Source organism: Triticum urartu, chromosome 4, assembly GCF_003073215.2.
Source record: "Triticum urartu cultivar G1812 chromosome 4, Tu2.1, whole genome shotgun sequence".
Classification (NCBI taxonomy): Eukaryota; Viridiplantae; Streptophyta; class Magnoliopsida; order Poales; family Poaceae; genus Triticum; species Triticum urartu.
In genome coordinates, this window is record NC_053025.1 from 539,794,538 (window position 1) to 539,814,438 (window position 19,901).

At 47.8% G+C, this 19,901-nt stretch overlaps 1 protein-coding gene across 1 annotated transcript; it reads left to right on the plus strand.

Moving 5' to 3' along the window:
- The first annotated feature begins 13,464 nt into the window (after positions 1-13,464).
- LOC125554076 (probable cytokinin riboside 5'-monophosphate phosphoribohydrolase LOGL3) lies at positions 13,465-19,544 on the plus strand. The gene is made up of 8 exons (XM_048717688.1): positions 13,465-13,610; positions 15,069-15,166; position 15,296; positions 17,084-17,113; positions 18,372-18,471; positions 18,719-18,789; positions 18,904-19,047; positions 19,154-19,544. The coding sequence occupies exons 1-8, from the start codon at positions 13,506-13,508 to the stop codon at positions 19,220-19,222; spliced, it is 618 nt and encodes a 205-aa protein (XP_048573645.1). The 5' UTR covers positions 13,465-13,505; the 3' UTR covers positions 19,223-19,544.
- Positions 19,545-19,901: the final 357 nt, after the last annotated feature.

Below are 19,901 nucleotides of genomic sequence, written 5' to 3' on the forward strand. Positions count from 1 at the left end.
CATTTGGGTCCTTGTAATCCTTCCAGTGCTTAAACACATGCATATGGTGTCTGACTGTGACATTGCATTCGGTTGCAAACTTTGCAGCCAGAAGAGGTGTCTATGGTCGTAAGCTTCCTTCTGGAATGAGAAGCGGCAGTTTGCCCTGCCGGCGTCGAGTGATCCTTTCCAGACCTTTCCCCAAATTGGGCCCCCTTTCCCTTGGCTCCTCATAGGATTGTGGACCTATAGAGAAGGTAAAATCAAGGATGGTATTAAGCTCACAAGAAGGCCAAGACAATATACTAGTAACCGATGGCAGCAACAATAATTAAGGCGAAACAGTGTAAAGCGGCGACAAGAGAAGCTAATGATGTATGCACTAATAGTTGATCTGTCAAGCTTCATTACGCACACCCTCCCAGAGCTCAAGTAATTCTTCTACAAGTGGTTGTAGAAAGACATCAAAGTGCTTGCCAGGTGATTTAGGACCTGGAATTAGCAAAGCCATCATGAAATTTGATTGGTCCACGCATGCCCAAGGTGGAAGGTTGTATGGTATAACAAACACAGGCCACATACTATAGGTTGTGTTAAAGTTTCCAAAAGGATTGAACCCATCAGTGGCAATGCCAAGTCTAATGTTTCTGGCATCTTTTGCAAAATCTGGATATTGTTTATCAAAATCTTTCCATGCATCACCGTCAACCGGATGATTCAATTCCTTCTCACTGGGCTGACTCTTTAGCTTGTGCCATTGTGCTTCTTCTGCTCCTTTTTTGGAAAGAAACATCCTCCTCAGCCTAGGCACCAATGGAAAATGCCTCAACACTTTCTGTGGAATCTTCTTTCTAGCAGGGTCTTTCCACCTTGATAGGCCACAAACTGGGCAGTTGTCATGATTGGCATATTGCTTCCTGAACAAAATGCAATTATTAAAGCACACATGTATAGAAACATACCCAAGGGCTAATTCCTTTAGAAGGTTCTTTGCTTCCTTGTATGATTTTGGGAGTGTATTAGGTTCAGGGAATGCTTCAGCCAATATCTTCAATATATCAGTAAATGCACTATTTGTGATCCTATGGTATGACTTCAAATGAAGAAGCTTTACCACAAAGGAGAACCTCGAAAACTTGGTACAACGATGATAAAGTTGCTGCTTTGCCTCTTTCATCACGTTCTTCAAAAACGACTCATGCTTAGAAGGATTTTCAGTTTCACTTTCAGCTTGTTCTACTGTTGTGCGTAGGTCTCCAAACATCTCCTCAAATCGATCAGCACCATTGTTACCATCGGCGGTGTCATGCACATGAACAGGTTCTTCAATCGCATCAACATCAAAGTCTTCTCCATGATATATCCAGCGAGTGTATGTACTTTCCATGCCATACGTCAATATGTGTGTGTTCACAACGGTCTGATGCTGGTGTTTATGATTAAGGCAATTTCTACATGGGCGGAGTATTTTCTCATCCTAGCTAAAATTATCTTGAATGAAGTTCATAAATTCTTTGACACCTTCGATGTACTCACGGGAAAACAATGTACGATGAATCCAACGTCTATCCATCTGCATTGCAGAAAAAGAATCAAAGATATATCATCACTGAAGAGACATGACTAGAACAACTTACAAGTAATCCCAATATTACAAGGGGCATATGGAACAGAATTATCACTCTAGACAGGCAACATGTTTACTAGCAAAGATGGAAATAAAATACAACCATAAGTGAAGACTTTTAATCGCCAGATAAATAAAATAGCAACAAGTTATAATAGAGGGAGCTGCCTATAGCCAATCTCTTCTGCACAACAGAACAAACAAAATAACGATAACCAGGTAGTCACAAGTATTAAGGATTTAAAGCAGGATCAGATTTTGGGCATTTTGTACCAATAGAAGTAGCATGTCTTGTACTTAGGGTAGGATCAGATTCTGGGCAAATTCTGCCAACAAAACACCAAGCTTAAGCATGCATAAATCACTTGCAGATTACGCAAGGTAACTGGGATTTCGGATCACGTGGTATACAAGATCTGGATATTAAAACACAACATAACCCCAGCTTCTAATCTATGCGTACATTTAAATCATTTGGCCAAGCACTGTTATACTAGATCCCCTATCCAAAAAGAAAAAATCACCTCAATCCATACAACTATACTAGAATAGCAATATTAAGGATGGGAAATCCATCTTAAATTATCTCTGTATATGCATACTTGCTTCACCTCCGCTTGCAAATCACAATATTTAATCAACAAATTCAGTAGGAGAGAGATGATTTCTGTAGAAGACATACCACTCGCTCCTGGTTGACGTTGATGTGGGGAAGAACGGGGGAGTGTCCGGTGCAGCAATGGTGGGCGGCGGCTGCTCGTCAGTGCGGCAATGGCGGGCGGCGGCTAGATCGTGGCGCGATAATGCCTCGCGGGGGCTGGCTTGTCGGTGTAGCAAGGGCGGGCGGCGGCGAGGCGAGAGGCCTACGGGATCCTGAAGATGACACCGAGACAGACCACCCCACCGGACCACCCCTCGCCCGGGCAGCCATCGGTGGCACTGGCAGCGCCGCGGCGACGACCCTCGATCTGGACGGCGACGCACTAAATCGATAACTTGTTTTTTACTGTCATGTGGGGCATACAATGGCACCCACGCATCCTCAGTTTTTTGTTTTTTGGAAAAACACGTATGGTCCAACCGACATGTGGGCCAAAGAAGGGGCATCTACACCACATCAGCATGAGCACAATCCATGACGGTCTGGATGGTGTATATGGAAAAAATGGTAGGCCCGACTAAGCCCACTTGTTCAATCCGTGAAAGTTTCCGTGACGGTAGCCCGACATCCGTCTTCAAGGGCCTGCTGTTTTCCGGCCCACACGCGGCTTACTAGTCGGTGACGGTATGGGTGACGGATGGGTGTAAACTGTCATAATCGGTGACGGATATAGGATCGTCAAAAAAATCCGTCATGGATTAACTAATTTCTTGTAGTGGAAGGAAGTAGAGAAAATAGGGAGGATGGAGCCGCGGGGTCGGGGAAGGGTTTTGGGTGGGCCTGGGAGTCGGATTCGTAAGTTTCGCGTGTCCGGACTCCCGCAAAGCTCCCCCACTGTTGTCTTCGTTTTGCGGGAGAAATCACGTTCGGACCGCCCCACGGACCGATACAGGACTGCGTTGAATTGCTTCCGCGGTCCGGACAGCGCGATTCGAATAATTGCGGGAGGTTTACCGATCCACCTTGGAGATGCCCTAACTAACTACATTAACATTTGGAGTGCGGTTTTTCTTAATATATTTGGAGATTCTCAAAATATGCGAAACAACTCACAGTGTGATGAACTCTATAAAGTAATGACAAAATATGTTGTCTGCCAGTATGATCATCTTTTTCCATACATAAAATAGAAAAGATAAATGTGTTCCCTTGTCTTTTTCTCCACGGATGACATAAAGAGTCATACAATATTTATGAAACTAGATTATACCCCGCATGCTGTTGTGGAGATCTCTTGCAAAAAATGATGAAATTTGAAATAGATATGATAACTTGTATTCGATTGATATATATGTTGGAAATATGCCCTAGAGGCAATAATAAAATGGTTATTATTATATTTCTTTGTTCATGATAATTGTCTATTGTTCATGCTATAATTGTGTTATCCGGAAATCGTAATACATGTGTGAATACATAGACCACAACACGTCCCTAGTGAGCCTCTAGTTGACTAGCTCGTTGATCAAAAGATAGTCATGGTTTCCTGACTATGGACATTGGATGTCATTGATAACGGGATCACATCATTAGGAGAATGATGTGATGGAAAAGACCCAACCCTAAGCATAGCTCAAAGATCGTGTAGTTCGTTCGTTATAGCTTTTCCGAATGTCAAGTATCATTTCCTTAGACCATGAGATTGTGCAACTCCCGGATACCGTAGGAGTGCTTTGGGTGTGCCAAACATCACAACATAATTGTGTGACTATAAAGGTACACTACAGGTATCTCCGAAAGTGTCTGTTGGGTTGGCACGAATCGAGACTGGGATTTGTCACTCCGTATGACGGAGAGGTATCTCTGGCCCACTCGGTAATGCATCATCATAATGAGCTCAATGTGACCAAGTGGTTGATCACGGGATCATGCATTACGGTACGAGTAAAGTGACTTGCCGGTAACGAGATTGAACGAGGTATTGGGATATCGACGATCAAGTCTCGGGCAAGTAACGTACCGATTGACAAAGGGAATTGTATACGGGATTGATTGAATCCTCGACATCGTGGTTCATACGATGAGATCATCGAGGAGCATGTGGGAGCCAACATGGGTATCCAGGTCCCGCTGTTGGTTATTGACCGGAGAGTCGTCTCGGTCATGTCTGTGTGTCTCTCGAACCCGTAGGGTCTACACACTTAAGGTTCGGTGACGCTAGGGTTGTTGAGATATTAGCGTACGGTAACCCAAAAGTTGTTCGGAGTCCCGGATGAGATCCCGGACGTCACGAGGAGTTTCGGAATGGTCCAGAGGTGAAGATTTATATATAAGAAGTCAAGTTTCGGCCATCGGGAAGGTTTCGGGGGTAATCGGTATTGTACCGGGACCACCGGAAGGGTCCCGGGGGTCCACCGGGTGGGGCCACCTATCCCGGAGGGCCCCATGGGCTGAAGTGGGAGGGGAACCAGCCCCTAGTAGGCTGGTGCGCCCCCCATGGGCCTCCCCTGCGCCTAGGGTTGGAAACCCTAGGGGTGGGGGCGCCCCACTTGGCTTGGGGGGCACTCCACCCCCCTTGGCCGCCCCCCCTTGGAGATTCAATCTCCTAGGGCCAGCGCCCCCCTAGGGGTCCTATATATAGTGGGGATAGGGAGGGCAGCCGCACCCTAGCCCCTGGCGCCTCCCTCTCCCTCCCGTGACACTCCTCCCTCTCCTTGAGCTTGACGAAGCCCTGCCGAGATCACCGTTGCTTCCACCACCACGCTGTCGTGCTGCTGGATCTTCATCAACCTCTCCTTCCCCCTTGCTGGATCAAGCTGGAGGAGACGTCTTCCCAACCGTACGTGTGTTGAATCCGGAGGTGCCGTCCGTTCGGCGCTAGGTCATCTGTGATTTGGATTACGACGAGTACGACTCCATCAACCCCGTTCTCTTGAACGCTTCCGCGCGCGACCTACAAGGGTATGTAGATGCACTCCTCTCTCCCTCGTTGCTAGATGACTCCATAGATTGATCTTGGTGATGCGTAGAAATTTTTTAAAATTCTGCTACGTTCCCCAACAGTGGCATCATGAGCTAGGTCTATGCGTAGTTTCTATGCACGAGTAGAACACAAAGCAGTTGTGGGTGTCGATATTGTCAATTTACTTGCCGTTACTAGTCTTATCTTGATTCGGCGGCATCGTGGGATGAAGCGGCCCAGACTGACCTTACACGTACGCTTACGTGAGACTGGTTCCACCGACTGACATGCACTAGTTGCATAAGGTGGCTAGCGGGTGTCTGTCTCTCCCACTTTAGTCGGATCGGATTCGATGAAAAGGGTTCTTATGAAGGGTAAATAGAAATTGGCATATCACGTTGTGGTTTTGGCGTAGGTAAGAAACGTTCTTGCTAGAAACCTATAGCAGCCACGTAAAAACTTGCAACAAACAATTAGAGGACGTCTAACTTGTTTTTGCAGCAAGTGTTTTATGATGTGATATGGCCAAAGGTTGTGATGAATGATGAATGATATATGTGATGTATGAGATTGATCATGTTCTTGTAATAGGAATCATGACTTGCAGGTCGATGAGTATGACAACCGGCAGGAGCCATAAGAGTTGTCTTAATTTATTTATGACATGCGTGTCAACATAAACGTCATGTAATTACTTTACTTTATTGCTAAAGCATTAGCCATAGTAGTAGAAGTAATAGATGACGAGACAACTTCAAGAAGACACAATGATGGAGATCATGGTGTCATGCCGGTGACAACGATGATCATGAAGCCCCGAAGATGGAGATCAAAAGGAGCAAATGATATTGGCCATATCATGTCACTATTTGATTGCATGTGATGTTTATCATGTTTTGCATCTTATTTGCTTAGAATGACGGTAGCTTAAATAAGATGATCCCTCGTAATAATTTCAAGAAAGTGTTCCCCCTAACTATGCACTGTTGCGAAGGTTCATTGTTTCGAAGCACCATGTGATGATCGGGTGTGATAGATTCTGACGTTCGAATACAACGGGTGTAAGCCAGATTTACACACGCAATACACTTAGGTTGACTTGACGAGCCTAGCATGTACAGACATGGCCTCGGAACACGGAAGACCGAAAGGTCGAGCATGAGTCGTATAGAAGATACGATCAACATGAAGATGTTCACCGATGTTGGCTAGTCCGTGTCACGTGATGATCGGACACGGCCTAGTTAACTCGGATCATGTTTCACTTAGGTGACTAGAGGGATGTCTATCTGAGTGGGAGTTCATAAAGTAATTTGATTAGATGAACTTAATTATCATGAACTTAGTCTAAAATCTTTACACTATGTCTTGTAGATCAAATGGCCCACGTAGTCCTCAACTTCAACGCGTTCCTAGAGAAAACCAAGCTGAAAGACGATGGCAGCAACTACACGGACTGGGTCCGGAACCTGAGGATCATCCTCATAGCTACCAAGAAAGATTATGTCCTAGAAGCATCGCTAGGTGACGCACCTGTCCCACAGAACCAAGACGTTATGAACGCTTGGCAGTCACGTGCTGGTGATTACTCCCTCGTTTAGTGCGGCATGCTTTACAGCTTAGAACCAGGGCTCCAAAAGCGTTTTGAGCGACACGGAGCATATGAGATGTTCGAAGAGCTGAAAATGGTTTTCCAAGCTCATGCCCGGGTCGAGAGATATGAAGTCTCCGACAAGTTCTTCAGTTGTAAGATGGAGGAAAATAGTTCTGTCAGTGAGCACATACTCAAAATGTCTGGGTTGCATAACCGCTTGACTCAGCTGGGAGTTAATCTCCCGGATGACGCGGTCATTGACAGAATCCTTCAGTCGCTTCCACCGAGCTACAAGAGCTTTGTGATGAACTTCAATATGCAGGGGATGGAAAAGACCATTCCTGAGGTATATTCAATGCTGAAATCAGCGGAGGTGGAAATCAAAAAGGAACATCAAGTGTTGATGGTGAATAAAACCACTAAGTTCAAGAAAGGCAAGGGTAAAAAGAACTTCAAGAAGGACGGCAAGGGAGTTGCCGCGCCCGGTAAGCAAGCTGCCGGGAAGAAGTCAAAGAATGGACCCAAGCCTGAGACTGAGTGTTTTTATTGCAAGGGAAGTGGTCACTGGAAGCGGAACTGCCCCAAATACTTAGCGGACAAGAAGGCCGGCAACACTAAAGGTATATGTGATATACATGTAATTGATGTGTACCTTACCAGTACTCGTAGTAGCTCCTGGGTATTTGATACCGGTGCGGTTGCTCACATTTGTAACTCAAAGCAGGAGCTGCGGAATAAGCGGAGACTGGCGAAGGACGAGGTGACGATGCGCGTCGGGAATGGTTCCAAGGTCGATGTGATCGCCGTCGGCACGCTGCCTCTACATTTACCTACGGGATTAGTTTTAAACCTCAATAATTGTTATTTAGTGCCAGCTTTGAGCATGAACATTGTATCAGGATCTCGTTTAATTCGAGATGGCTACTCATTTAAATCCGAGAATAATGGTTGTTCTATTTATATGAGAGATATGTTTTATGGTCATGCTCCGCTGGTGAATGGTTTATTCTTAATGAATCTCGAGCGTAATGTTACACATATTCATAGTGTGAATACCAAAAGATGTAAGGTTGATAATGATAGTCCCACATACTTGTGGCACTGCCGCCTTGGTCACATAGGTGTCAAACGCATGAAGAAGCTCCATGCAGATGGACTTTTGAGAGTCTCTTGATTACGAATCATTTGACACGTGCGAACCATGCCTCATGGGTAAAATGACCAAGACTCCATTCTCAGGAACAATGGAGCGAGCAACCAACTTATTGGAAATCATACATACTGATGTGTGCGGTCCAATGAGTGTTGAGGCTCGCGGTGGCTATCGTTATGTTCTCACCCTCACTGATGACTTGAGTAGATATGGGTATGTCTACTTAATGAAACACAAGTCTGAGACCTTTGAAAAGTTCAAGGAATTTCAGAGTGAGGTTGAGAATCAACGTGACAGAAAATCAAGTTCTTGCGATCAGATCGTGGGGGAGAATACTTGAGTCATGAATTTGGCACACACTTAAGAAAATGTGGAATAGTTTCACAACTCACGCCGCCTGGAACACCTCAGCGTAATGGTGTGTCCGAACGTCGTAATCGCACTCTATTGGATATGGTGCGATCTATGATGTCTCTTACCGATTTTACCGCTATCATTTTGGGGCTATGCTTTAGAGACTGCCGCATTCACTTTAAATAGGGCTCCGTCGAAATCCGTTGAGACGACACCGTATGAATTATGGTTTGGGAAGAAACCTAAGCTGTTGTTTCTAAAAGTTTGGGGATGCGATGCTTATGTCAAGAAACTTCAACCTGAAAAGCTCGAACCCAAGTCGGAAAAATGCGTCTTCATAGGATACCCTAAAGAAACTATTGGGTATACCTTCTACCTCAGATCCGAAGGCAAGATCTTTGTTGCCAAGAATGGATCCTTTCTAGAGAAAGAGTTTCTCTCGAAAGAAATAAGTGGGAGGAAAGTAGAACTTGATGAAGTATTACCTCTTGAACAGAGTGGCGCAGCTCAAGAAAATGTTCCTGAGGTGCCTGCACCGACTAGAGAGGAAGTTAATGATGATGATCATGAACTTCAGATCAAGTTGCTACTGAACTTCGTAGGTCCACAAGGACACGTTCCGCACCAGAGTGGTACGGCAACCCTGTCTTGGAAATCATGTTGTTAGACAACGGTGAACCTTCGAACTATGAAGAAGCGATGGCGGGCTCCGGATTCGACAAATGGCTGGAAGCCATGAAATCCGAGATAGGATCCATGTATGAAAACGAAGTATGGACTTTGACTGACTTGCCCGATGATCGGCGAGCCATAGAAAATAAATGGATCTTTAAGAAGAAGACAGACGCGGATGGTAATAACCATCTATAAAGCTCGGCTTGTCGCTAAGGGTTATCGACAAGTTCAAGGGGTTGACTACGATGAGACTTTCTCACCCGTAGCGAAGCTGAAGTCCGTCCGAATCATGTTAGCAATTGCTGCATTCTATGATTATGAGATATGGCAAATGGACGTCAAAACGGCATTCCTTAATGGTTTCCTTAAGGAAGAATTGTATATGATGCAGCCGGAAGGTTTTGTCGATCCTAAGAATGCTGACAAGGTGTGCAAGCTCCAATGCTCGATTTATGGGCTGGTGCAAGCATCTCGGAGTTGGAACATTCGTTTTGATGAGATGATCAAAGCGTTTGGGTTTACGCAGACTTATGGAGAAGCCTGCATTTACAAGAAAGTGAGTGGGAGCTCTGTAGCATTTCTCATATTGTATGTGGATGACATACTGTTGATGGGAAATGATATAGAATTCTTGGAAAGCATAAAGGCCTACTTGAACAAGTGTTTTTCAATGAAGGATCTTGGAGAAGCTGCTTATATATTAGGCATCAAGATCTATAGAGATAGATCGAGACGCCTCATTGGTCTTTCACAGAGTACGTACCTTGACAAGATATTGAAGAAGTTCAAAATGGATCAGTCAAAGAAGGGGTTCTTGCCTGTATTGCAAGGTACGAGATTGAGCACGGCTCAATGCCCGACCACGGCAGAAGATAGAGAAAAGATGAGTGTCGTCCCCTATGCCTCGGCCATAGGGTCTATCATGTATGCTATGCTGTGTACCAGACCTGATGTAAACCTTGCCGTAAGTTTGGTAGGAAGGTACCAAAGTAATCCCGGCATGGAACACTGGACAGCGGTCAAGAATATCCTGAAGTACCTGAAAAGGACTAAGGATATGTTTCTCGTTTATGGAGGTGACGAAGAGCTCGTCGTAAAGGGTTACGTCGATGCTAGCTTCGACACAGATCTGGATGACTCTAAGTCACAAACCGGATACGTGTATATTTTGAATGGTGGGGCAGTAAGCTGGTGCAGTTGCAAGCAAAGCGTTGTGGCGGGATCTACATGTGAAGCGGAGTACATGGCAGCCTCGGAGGCAGCACAAGAGGCAATCTGGGTGAAGGAGTTCATTACCGACCTAGGAGTCATACCCAATGCGTCGGGCCCGATGACTCTCTTCTGTGACAACACTGGAGCTATTGCCCTTGCCAAGGAGCCCAGGTTTCACAGGAAGACCAGGCATATCAAGCGTCGCTTCAACTCCATTCGTGAAAGTGTTCAAAATGGAGACATAGATATTTGTAAAGTACATACGGACCTGAATGTGCAGGATCCGTTGACTAAACCTCTCCCTCGAGCAAAACATGATCAACACCAGAACTGCATGGGTGTTCGATTCATCACAATGTAACTAGATTATTGACTCTAGTGCAAGTGGGAGACTGTTGGAAATATGCCCTAGAGGCAATAATAAAATGGTTATTATTATATTTCTTTGTTCATGATAATTGTCTATTGTTCATGCTATAATTGTGTTATCCGGAAATCGTAATACATGTGTGAATACATAGACCACAACACGTCCCTAGTGAGCCTCTAGTTGACTAGCTCGTTGATCAAAAGATAGTCATGGTTTCCTGACTATGGACATTGGATGTCATTGATAACGGGATCACATCATTAGGAGAATGATGTGATGGACAAGACCCAATCCTAAGCATAGCTCAAAGATCGTGTAGTTCGTTTGCTATAGCTTTTCCGAATGTCAAGTATCATTTCCTTAGACCATGAGATTGTGCAACTCCCGGATACCGTAGGAGTGCTTTGGGTGTGCCAAACGTCACAACGTAACTGGGTGACTATAAAGGTACACTACGGGTATCTCCGAAAGTGGTCTGTTGGGTTGGCACGAATCGAGACTGGGATTTGTCACTCCGTATGACGGAGAGGTATCTCTGGCCCACTCGGTAATGCATCATCATAATGAGCTCAATGTGACCAAGTGGTTGATCACGGGATCATGCATTACGGTACGAGTAAAGTGACTTGCCGGTAACGAGATTGAACGAGGTATTGGGATACCGACGATCGAGTCTCGGGCAAGTAACGTACCGATTGACAAAGGGAATTGTATACGGAATTGATTGAATCCTCGACATCGTGGTTCATTCGATGAGATCATCGAGGAGCATGTGGGAGTAAACATGGGTATCCAGATCCCGCTGTTGGTTATTGACCGGAGAGTCGTCTCGGTCATGTCTACGTGTCTCTCGAACCCGTAGGGTCTACACACTTAAGGTTCGGTGACGCTAGGGTTGTTGAGATATTAGCATACGGCAACCCGAAAGTTGTTCGGAGTCCCGGATGAGATCCCGGACGTCACGAGGAGTTTTGGAATGGTCCGGAGGTGAAGATTTATATATAGGAAGTCAAGTTTCGGCCATCGGGATGGTTTCGGGGGTAATCGGTATTGTACCGGGACCACCGAAAGGGTCCCGGGGGTCCACCGGGTGGGGCCACCTATTCCGGAGGGCCCCATGGGCTGAAGTGGGAGGGGAACCAGCCCCTAGTGGGCTGGTGTGCCCTCCCCCCCCATGGGCCTCCCCTGCGCCTAGGGTTGGAAACCCTAGGGGTGGGGGCGCCCCACTTGGCTTGGGGGGCACTCCACCCCCCTTGGCCGCCGGCCCCCTTGGAGATTCAATCTCCTCGGGCCGGCGCCCCCCTAGGGGTCCTATATATAGTGGGGGGGAGGGAGGGCAGCCGCACCCTAGCCCCTGGCACCTCCATCTCCCTCCCGTGACACTCCTCCCTCTCCCTGAGCTTGGCGAAGCCCTACCGAGATCACCGTTGCTTCCACCACCACGCCGTCGTGCTGCTGGATCTTCATCAACCTCTCCTTCCCCCTTGCTGGATCAAGTTGGAGGAGACATCTTCCCAACCGTACGTGTGTTGAACGCGGAGGTGCCGTCCGTTCGGCGCTAGGTCATCGGTGATTTGGATCACGACGAGTACGACTCCATCAACCCCGTTCTCTTGAATGCTTCCGCGCGCGATCTACAAGGGTATGTAGATGCACTCCTCTCTCCCTCGTTGCTAGATGACTCCATAGATTGATCTTGGTGATGCGTAGAAAATTTTAAAATTCTGCTACGTTCCCCAACAATATAGTTGTGGATATATATAGAATATAGGTAGTATTTTTCATGCATGTTGAGAGAAATATAATTAGTGTGCTTGATGAGGTGGCATGTGTGGAGAGTTGAGATATGTGCATATTGGGAGAGAATGTAAATAGCATTTCCCATGCATGTTAAGAGAAACAATTAGTGGGATGATGATGTGACATGTTTGGTGAGGTGGCATGTGTGCATGTTGAGAGAATTGAGATAATAGAGATTAATTATTTAGGTATATAGGATTTTACATGTACTCCCTCTTATTAGTGATCTAAAAGATCTTATATTTCTTTCCTCTTTTCAGAAAAATCGACAAAAAGAGTCATATTTTATACTCTCTCTCTATTTCATTATCTAGTGCGCATAGATTGTGGCTCTTATACTAATGAATGTGCTGGTCGTTGTCCTTTCGACGAGATAGCCCTGCCTCCACCGCATGTGACCCACCCACCACGTGCATGCTGCTGCGAGGGATAACTCCTCCAGCGCTTCCATTGGAGGTCAGCTTCGTCCAAATTTGCTTGGCCGGACAAATGTGCACTACAATCTGGAATTGTAGCAGAAAACTTATACGCACTATAAAAAGGAACGGAGGGAGTATGAGATTTATGTGTTGTCAATTCATAGCACTATTTGCGTTCATTAATGGCTTCTAAGAAGTACAAAGGCCAGAAATCCAAAACAATTTTCTAGAACCGATCCAGAGTAGTCCCTGCTTGCCAAATGATATATATCACATGTATTATTATTTTTGCAAAGTCAAAGTCGGTAAACGCTGCTCAAGTGTATGAAAAATAATATAAACATTTACAACACCGAATGTGTACCATATCAAAATACATTTTTATGATGAATCTAATAGTACTGGTTTGGCATTGTCAACGCTGATACACTTTTCATAGACTTGATCAAAGGTTACATGCTTTGACTTTGAGAAGATGCACTATATAATATGTCAAGGTGAGAGTATATTTTAAATGATTTTAGAAAACAAGCTTTGACATTTTCTCCCGGGAAAAAGAACTTTGACCTTCTCTATTGTTTGCAAAAGACAGCGCAGTACAGCTATACCTAACACCCGTCGGCTCTCTCTCTCTCTAGCCCGGCTTTATATAAGTGATAGGTGCTCGTTGTGCACACACAGAAGCAAAACACATATCAAAGAGAGGAGGAGAGGGAGAGAGAGCAGATCAAAGAGAGAGGGAGAGGGGGAGAGAGCAGGATGGATCAGGCGAGCAGATTCAAGCGGATGTGCGTCTTCTGCGGCAGCAGCCAGGGCAACAAGAGCAGCTACCACGACGCCGCCATCGACCTCGCCAACCAGCTCGTACGTGCTACTACTCTCTATTCGTGCATGCATCTCATCTTGGTCAGCAGTACGTATCACGATTACGCCAGCCAGCTGCTCTTGATTCTCGTTTCGCAAAGGGGTTGTGGGGACGTTCCTTGTTCGTAATCACGCGGTCTAAAGCGATCGAGCAGGGAGACTTTTTTAGCTAATAGCACTAATTGCTGAATGATTAAGCAGTCGGTCGTTGGTCCTTGATGAGATCCAGAATCTGAATACACTTACACTTATGGATGATTAAGGATGAGGGAAAACACGCGCGCCTGCTGCACATGCATGGCCTGGACGGTCTTCTCTCCTCTCGTACGTTGACATGCATTAATCTGCTTATTAGTTTGCACCACGGTTAATCACGAAAGCGGCTGTCAAGTTAGTAGAGCCAAGATTAATGTGTATGTCCGTAGATGCCTAGCTATGTCAAAGCACAAAACTACACACTTTTACAGTGAGATGATTTTACTTGCCAGCGGCACAGAGCACGGCTAACACTGGTAGGACAGGCCGGGCAGAGCTCGTCATCTAGGAGTACTCCGTATCTAGCTCCTCTGAAATAGTACTACGTACGAACACGACTTGAACACATGCATGCAAGCCATCAGCATGCGTACGTGCACTCGTCAGCTTCAGTGCTTCTCATGTACTCCCTCCGTTTTTTAGTTTGCATATAAGATTTAGTCAAAGTTAAACTTTCTAAAATTTGACTAACTTTATAGAAAAAAATATCGACATCTACAATACAAAAGTTATTGTTATGAAACTCATGCATCTAATACTATTAATTTTATAGTCTGAATGTTGATATATTTTTCTACAAAGCTAGTCAAATTTTATAAAGTTTACTTTATAAAATTTAACTTTGATTAAATTTTATATGCAAACTAAAAAGAAACAGAGGGAGTACTATCGATCGGCTCATCCATCACTTGCTACCGTCCGTACGTAGTACTCCCACCGCATTCATCATGTGCAGTAGTACGGGTTATTTCACTCGCTGTGCAAGTGCAACAAGTATTGTCTACTACTTCCTTGTCCAGATGCATAAAGCATCTTAGATTGTGCATCCCGACCAAGATAGAGAAGAAAACGAAAGAACTTAATGTTTATTTGCTAATTAATAGCATTGTATGCAATGAATTAATCATTGCATGTCGTGTTTGCTAGTCTCAAGTCATTGAAAATATGTATCTTTTATTGGTTGATATATCAAGAAATAAAAATGAGGTGGGAGTTAATACACCGTGCCAAAGTGTTTTAAGATTATTTAGTTTTCGTAACGTAACTTATACATCTAGACGAAGGGGTACAAGGAATTCACTCGATCACGTACATACGGTCGGCCGCGTGACTTGAACGTTGCCAGTCAGATCTCAAACGTACTACTTACATGCGTACGTACGGTGGGGAGCTAGGTAATTAACGTTGAATGGTGGGTGACAGGTTGGTGGGGGCATCGACCTGGTGTATGGCGGCGGCAGCATCGGGCTGATGGGGCTCGTCTCCCGGGCCGTCTACCACGGCGGCAGGCACGTCATCGGGTAAGGGCATCTTCAGCCACGCCTTTAAGAAGGCTTTTTTACGCGTTTTTTTTTTTTGCGCCGGTGCTGAAAAATCGACCCAGTCGTGTTCTCAGGAGTCAGATTTTCATCGGTTTGGGCCGAAAACAGCGTCGACGGACCCAGGCCGAACCCGGCGCGCTGGGGGGTGCCCGGGGGCGCCGGAGCGAACTGTTTTGACGCGAAACAGTCACGGGCCTGCCGCGTCAGCGACTCTACCCTCTTCTCGCCCCTTCGTCGTCCTCATCGTCTCGTTTCCCGCGGCGAATCAATGCCAAAGCTGCCGCGCTGCCGCGCCGGTCAGTCTGTGCCATTGATGCCTCACGGGCGGCGCAGTGAAGACCGGATGACGCACGTTCCTCGCCCTCCCTCGCCCGCCACGCGTACTCGCGGCGGCTCCCGCACGGGCGGCGCCTCGGCCTATATAAGACGAGCCCCAGCGCACTCGGCGACTCGTACTCTCTCGCCGGTGTCGTTCCTCCCTCTCCTCTCTCTCGCCGTCGTCGTTCCTCCCTCTCCTCTCTCTCGCCGTCTCCAGCACCCATGGCCGAGCGCTTCCCAGGCGACGGCGCGGCGGCGAACGGCTTCGGCCGCCGCCATCTTCACGAGAGCGAGGCTCGCCTCCTTTTCGAGGCCGAGTAACCGGTCCCGCCAGACATGCGGGTACCCGGGGCGTGGAGGATCAGCGCCGGCGGCGTGCCGGTGCCACCGATACCCACCTGCGCGGCGCGGCGTGCGGAGATCGCACGCATCCGCTCGTCCCTGCCGCATGCGGCGAGGGGGGGCCACGTTACGTCCTCGACAGCCCGCTCTGGGAGCCCTACTTCCGCCGCCGTCACGCCGAGCAGCTCGAGGCCACCAACGGCGTCGAGCTCTCCGGCAGGCTCAACGCCGTCGGCCGGCGTCGGTGGTGGGGCGTGCCCGGGCGCACGTTGGAGGCCGTCCTCGAGTACATCGAGGGCGGCAACACGCCGCGCCTCGAGTACCCCGCTCCCCCGTCCTTCACACGCCGCCGGGGAAGCTCCTGGACCCCGAGGCGCATGGAGGCCGGGGGGTCCTCCTCCTTGTCCGGCGGCTCCCCCTGCCTCCACCTCCGCCCCGTCAAGCCGGAGCCCCAGGGCGCGCCTGTCAGCACGCGCACCCGCAGCTCCGGCGTCCGCATCGGCAACAACGCCTCCCCCATCGGCCGCTTCGTCCTCGTCGAGCCCAAACCGGAGCCCAAGCCGGAGCCCGGCCTTCCCGTGGAGTACGAGGAGATAGCCCGGCGCGGCTTCTCCGACGAGGATGCCCTGCGGTGGGCGCGGGACGACTACCTCCGCGACGAGATGGTCCGGCAGCGCCGGGCCCTGGAGGAGATCGCCGCCCGCAAGCGTGGGCGCAAGGACGAGCACGGCGTCGTGGTCCTTAGCGACGACGCCCCCGGACCGTCCAACCCGCCGCGCCAACCGGGGGAGGGATGCAGCAGGGACGGCGGGGGCGTCGGCGGGGGCGACGACGACGACGACGACGACGGCGGTGACTACACGCGGTTCTATCGCCTCCTCGGCATGTAGAACCGCGTGGGCGGGCGGCGAGGCGGGCGGCGAGGGAGACGGCGGGGGTAGCCCGCGGTAGTTTTTTCTTTTTTTTGTAAAGTATGTTTAAATTTGAACGAACTCGCCGATGTTTGCGTTAAATTTGAGTCGTGTTTGTGCCGTATTTGACTTTTTAAAAAACCCGTGGGGGGCGCGACTGGGGGGCATCACGCCCCAGTGCGCGGTTTAGCGCCGATGCACTCCCAGGGGGCGATTTTTTGCCCCAGGTCCTGGGGGGCCAACGGCTGGAGATGCCCTAAGTTGTTTCATTATGGTAGCCTAAGTATAAGAAAGTCGTCTCATGTTGCTGTCTTGCGCATGCAAGGTCATTCCCAAGACTCTCATGACACCCGAGGTACTCCCTCCATTCCAAAATATAGTGTACCCGCGCTTCCCGAGGTCCAACTTTGATCATAAATTTAACCAACGAGACCAACTGCGACGGGAGAAAAAATTATATAATTGAACACTTCTTTCGAATACGAATTCACTGATATAATTTTTGCCCCCGCTGCAATTGGTCTTGATAGTTAAATTTACGGTCCAAGTTGAAACACGGAGATAGAGAAAGCACTATATTGTGGAATGGAGGGAGTATGTACTACTACTGTACTGCTTGTCTCCTCCTCCTGCTGCAGCTTGCTCGGAGCAGAAATGGACATGGCATGCTCATCCATTTCGAGTTTCTATCATGACACTTCTACTTCACTGCATCTTGGAATGCCCACTTGCAGTAGCTCCTAGCTAGGACTAGCTAATTAGTCTGCTCTCAGGCTGGCAGTACGTAGTGGCCTCTCTCCTCTCTTGGGAGTGTTCCCTTTTCCTAACCCAAGGGAACAAAACACAACACAGCAGAAGTAGACGTTGTTGCCCACAAAATTGCAGAAAACAATCCACAGAATCACGAAACCCCACGTAGCAGTAAACCCGTGGCACAAATCCAAACATGCAGGCGTGAGCATAAACAAACGGGAGCACCCGCAGCTTTGCGTGATGATTCCATTCTATTCCCGGGCCGAAACAGACATACTCCTAGAGAGAAAGAACCTTCTTTAATTAGTAACCAGTAAGATTTCTTTGGGTCATGCTTAGCCCCGTATGTTACAGACAGACAGGCGTGCTAATTAATTAGTTTGATGGCTACCTGCATCTATCCGTGGTCAACAACTGATCCGGGCAGGTGTACTGACTTCACTGTCCACAGTAGCATTGACCTGCACGAATTAAACAGCCTGCATATGATAATAACTCGACGCCTGCCCTGCGGCACTGCCCTGCTTACACATGCATGTCGATCGGTAGCGTCTCAGCTCGTGGAAATTTATCAACAGTGCCGCCGAAGCTCTGCTTATTATCACATGGGATGGATACCATCATTAATCATCAGCAGCAGCGGCCTGGTCCTCCGACCTTCGTCTTCCCTCCTTTAGTGCCTGTGAGAACTGAGAGCATCGAATGTACTTGTCCCGCCCGGCCGGCAAGCGATTTTGTTTGTCTCGCGTGCCGACATTAGCTCTGCATCTGGACTTTCAGTGTGATTTCTGCTAGCTGCTGCTGCGTTGGTACTTGGTCCAAGTAAATGTAAGGATAAATGGATGTTGTTGCTGTGGCAGATCGTCGGGGAGATGGTGGGGGAGGTGAGGCCGGTGGCCGACATGCACCAGCGGAAGGCCGAGATGGCCAGGCTCTCGGACGCCTTCGTAGCCCTGCCTGGTACGTGCTGAATGCACCCCCTGCATCGGCTCGCATCATTGCCTTGTTGATTACTGCACTGCATTGCATCTTCTCAGCCTATCGGTCAGGTCTGGCCGGCCAGGACCCCCCAAATTCATGGTTCCGTAATACTCCTCCATTAACGCCTCTCTGACATGTTGTCGTCGTAGAAAGAAGACATCATGCAATGCAATTGATCCTGCACGTGCGAAACTGTACTTTGTAAGTAACAATCTCACCCATTCAGGAGGGTACGGGACGCTGGAGGAGCTGCTGGAGGTGATCACGTGGGCGCAGCTAGATATCCATCACAAGCCGGTGCGTACCTGCGTACATATACACATATGTCAAATGATCCAGCAACCTAAACCTAAGCTACAAACATGCATGCACGTAATCTCACATGGCAGCATATGTCAATTCTTCGATCAGGTTGGTCTGCTGAACGTGGAGGGGTACTACGACTCGCTGCTGACCTTCATGGACCAGGCCGTGGAGGAAGGCTTCATCAACCCCGCCGCCCGCCGCATCATCGTCTCCGCCCCCACCGCCAACCAGCTCATGGAGAAGCTCGAGGTGCATTGTGAGAAAAATTCAGTGAAACAGTACTCCATTAAGCTATGTGCCATGAGAACTTCCGATTACTTAATTAATTAACTCGTGTGCGTCTATTAATCCACAGAAGTACGTGCCTTACTACGACATGGCCGCGTTCGGGCTGGACTGGGAGACGCCGAGACGGGTCGCCTAGAGTTCTGATCATCGCGCAGACATCCGCCATTTCTCTCAGCGTGATGCATGCATGCATGCAGTTCGAAGGAATAGTTTGCTGAAGATTAGCATAAAATAATCAGTAGCTAGTTCAGTTCTAGTACTCGATCGGTCTCGTTGGCCTTCTTCTGTAAGGGCATGGTCAGTATGAACTTTCGGTAGGTACCTAGGTGTCAACCACTCAACCTTTATATATCTTGATTAAGTATCCCTAAAAAAATTGATTATGTCATTACTAGTACTTCCAAAGATCGAGCAGCTAGCTGAGAACTTGAGATTGACTGAATCTGTATCGGTAGTTATTCGAGGGTAATTGTGAAAGACTTTAAATTGAAGTTTCAAGTTGTAAGTTTGCTGAAGCCGATGTAGCCCAAAACAGATCCGAGATGGCTTTACCGGGCCAGTTTTATCAGTGTCTTTTTTTAGGGGTGTTTTATCAGTGTCAGGCCTCTCAATTATGCCACTGATAAACTGGCCACGACGTTGCCAAAAAAAAAAAGAAGCTGCCGTTGGACAATTATGAGCGTCGTCAAATAGGGGAGGCTCCGCCTGAAGCCAGGGAAAACGAGCCGGCGAACGGTTACTTTTTTTTTCTTTTCGATTTTTCACCAAAAAATGGCTCTGGCTTTTTAGGAGCCAGGTATTAATAACTTACTAAA

What these genes read in the sequence shown, in the direction of transcription:
- LOC125554076 (XM_048717688.1), top strand. Translation starts at nt 13,506, where the DNA reads ATGGATCAGGCGAGCAGATTCAAGCGGATGTGCGTCTTCTGCGGCAGC. An exon ending in AGACTCTCATGACACCCGAG is followed by an intron (nt 17,114 to 18,371) that starts GTACTCCCTCCA and finishes TTGCTGTGGCAG; the next exon opens with ATCGTCGGGGAGATGGTGGG. An exon ending in AGCTCATGGAGAAGCTCGAG is followed by an intron (nt 19,048 to 19,153) that starts GTGCATTGTGAG and finishes ATTAATCCACAG; the next exon opens with AAGTACGTGCCTTACTACGA.